The 2,534-nt window shown below is 36.6% G+C and overlaps 1 protein-coding gene across 1 annotated transcript; it reads right to left on the bottom strand.

Annotated features, from left to right (window-relative positions):
* Positions 1 to 1,014: 1,014 nt before the first annotated feature.
* LOC132299674 (histone H2A-like) lies at positions 1,015 to 2,182 on the bottom strand. The gene is made up of 2 exons (XM_059796434.1): positions 1,882 to 2,182; positions 1,015 to 1,414 (listed from the first exon to the last, which is right to left on the bottom strand). The coding sequence occupies exons 1-2, from the start codon at positions 2,080 to 2,082 to the stop codon at positions 1,181 to 1,183; spliced, it is 435 nt and encodes a 144-aa protein (XP_059652417.1). The 5' UTR covers positions 2,083 to 2,182; the 3' UTR covers positions 1,015 to 1,180.
* Positions 2,183 to 2,534: the final 352 nt, after the last annotated feature.

Genomic DNA, 2,534 nt, shown 5'->3' with positions numbered 1-2,534 from the left:
CTAAATTGGATCCAAAACCTCCAAAACTTACACCATTGTACCAGTTCTAAGAAGTCTTAATTTCTTCTATTTATTTCATTTTTCAGTTTCAGTTTCTCTCTATAAGAAATCCGTTTTTCTGCAATTCCTTTTTGGTTGCCTCTTCTTCCTCCCTGAGAAAAATTTCTCCCAATAAACTAAATCTGCCATTCACCAAAAAATAAGTTGATTTCCATTGGTGTACCGGACCGGTTCTCAAAAAACCGGCCAAATTGGTGGCAAAATTGGACAGTTCGTATAATCGTATGGAACCGGCCAATTCTTATGTGAACCCATACACACCGGTTTAATGGAACCGTAGACTATCAAAACAGTTACGAATTGGCCCAGTTCGGCACATTGACGGGTTCTCGGAACCATAAATCGTATTCCTTTATAATATATTTTAAACTCTAAGAGGTCCCACTTTTCTTAACTAAAGAATTTTCAAATGAACTAAAACCACTTGAAGACCGACCATCTTCTAATTTATCTGATGGTCAATGATATAGTATCAATATTTTCCTAGAAATCAATGAAAATTTGTTTAAAAAATGTTCATAATTGAAGCAATAATTTGGGTCCTCAATGGAATGATGAATATGAGAATTCAGTGATGCATAGTTCAAGTATGCATATACCAAGAGTACATTTGTTTATTAATGAAACTATATACAAAGTGAAAACTAAATATATTCAAAATAAAAGAACATTTGCTTAAATATAACATTCATCAAGTAATTAAATACAGTTTTAAGCATAATTATAGAAAGATTAAGGGTGCACACAAAAACAATTAAACCAATAAACCAAATCGGGCAGTAGGTTTGGTTCAATTCAGCTCCAGTTCCAAAATCAATTTCCTAATAATTACAATTTAAATTAAGTGTGCCTATTTAATTGGAATCTATTTATGCATCTGCATTTCCGAAATAAATTAACTAAATTTCACATGACCAAGTATCCAAACAATAGTAAGAAGACGAAAAGATAGGGTAAAGAGTAAAGACCAAAAAGCAGCTTTTCATTCAAGTTCACAAAACTAAACTTGCTACAACTTGCAAAAGGATTCAAAAACCATAACACCAAAAAGCAAAACAGAAGAGACCCTACTGAGCCTATCATCTAATGCTATATTAATTACATGACCAGAGAAGCAGAACTAGGCCTTGTCCTTCTTGGGTGACTTTGGCTGCTTGGTGGTCTTGTCAGATTCTGCATGTTTCTTTGGCAACAGAATAGGATTGATGTTGGGAAGAACGCCACCACTCGCTATAGTCACACCCTGAAGCAATTTCCCCAATTCCTCATCATTCCTCACCGCCAAAAGCAAATGCCTAGGGTTTATCCTGTTCTTCTTGTTGTCCCTTGCCGCATTTCCCGCCAATTCCAACACCTATTTCACCCAAAAACACAAATTCAGTCAGAAATCTGGAGAGAGACCCAACAAACAACAAAGCCCACTGTATAATTAAATCCAGCGAGATCCAGCTTTATAAACATAATAAAGGCTAATGTAAATAGGGAGCGATATCTGTAAAAATTTAAAGAAAAATATATACAGATCTATACAAATTTGCTTATAGATGGAAACTTATACAGAAATTGCAGAGAGAAATTAAATTAAAACCACACACACACACAAAAAAAAAAAAAACCCTTAGATCTCGAATGAGAAATAGAGGGCCAGATCTGTAAAAAAAATTGAAAGATTAGAACATATTGACTTCAAATGCTTACATATAGTACACAAATAGATACATATAGACACACAAACGCACTAACTAAAAGAAATTTGCTTCAAAGCATAGAGATTTGTTTCTATCTAACTCAAAGGGATAGAGAGATTAGATGATACTGTACCTCAGCAGCGAGGTACTCGAGAACGGCGGCGAGATAGATCGGAGCTCCGATGCCGGTTCGCTGAGCATAGCGTCCCTTCTTCAAGAACCGGGCGATTCGGCCGACCGGAAACTGAAGGCCGGCTTTGACGGACTTCGACACCGACTTCTTTCTCTCACCTCCTCTCCTTCCTCCGAAACCTTTTGTCTTTGTAGACTCCATTGCACCTTCTGAAACTCTGAAGCTCTCCGATCAAATCTATAAACGCAGTGTCTTGGAGGGAAATTTCTGATCTTTTTCGTTTTGAAGATTTTCAGCTGCGAAAATGGTTATTTATAGGCCCGCGAATTGGTGTTGAGTTTGAAGTTTGAGAAGTTTTGTGATGTGATCGAACGGTTTTAGAGATGAGACACGCTGGCGATCCGTAGTGTCGTTTTTTTTTGGAGTTTATATGATGGGTGATCTAACGGCTCAGAGCCGAGACACGCTGGCGATCTTTGTGTGCATGAATATAGCCAATGGGGTTGTGCGGCACTAATTTTTATGACGTGAATATATGTTTTTTTTTTTTGTGATAAAATAGAGAAATGTGTTATGCAAAAAGTGACGTAAGAGACGTTTTTCTGTGGTATTCTTGAGGGCTTTTTGATAAATTGAGATGAATTCGTTCAATA

This window comes from Cornus florida, unplaced genomic scaffold, assembly GCF_030987335.1.
Source record: "Cornus florida cultivar Cherokee Brave unplaced genomic scaffold, ASM3098733v1 CherokeeBrave_3.0.0_Hap2_Chr03, whole genome shotgun sequence".
Taxonomy (NCBI): domain Eukaryota; kingdom Viridiplantae; phylum Streptophyta; class Magnoliopsida; order Cornales; family Cornaceae; genus Cornus; species Cornus florida.
The sequence above is the reverse complement of the archived record's forward strand: the minus strand, read 5'-3'. Positions and strand labels throughout refer to the sequence as shown.

Coding starts and splice junctions, on each gene's coding strand:
- LOC132299674 (XM_059796434.1), bottom strand. CDS start 2,082: ATGGAGTCTACAAAGACAAAAGGTTTCGGAGGAAGGAGAGGAGGTGAG. Junction 1,415..1,881: donor TCGAGTACCTCGCTGCTGAG/GTACAGTATCAT, acceptor TGGGTGAAATAG/GTGTTGGAATTGGCGGGAAA.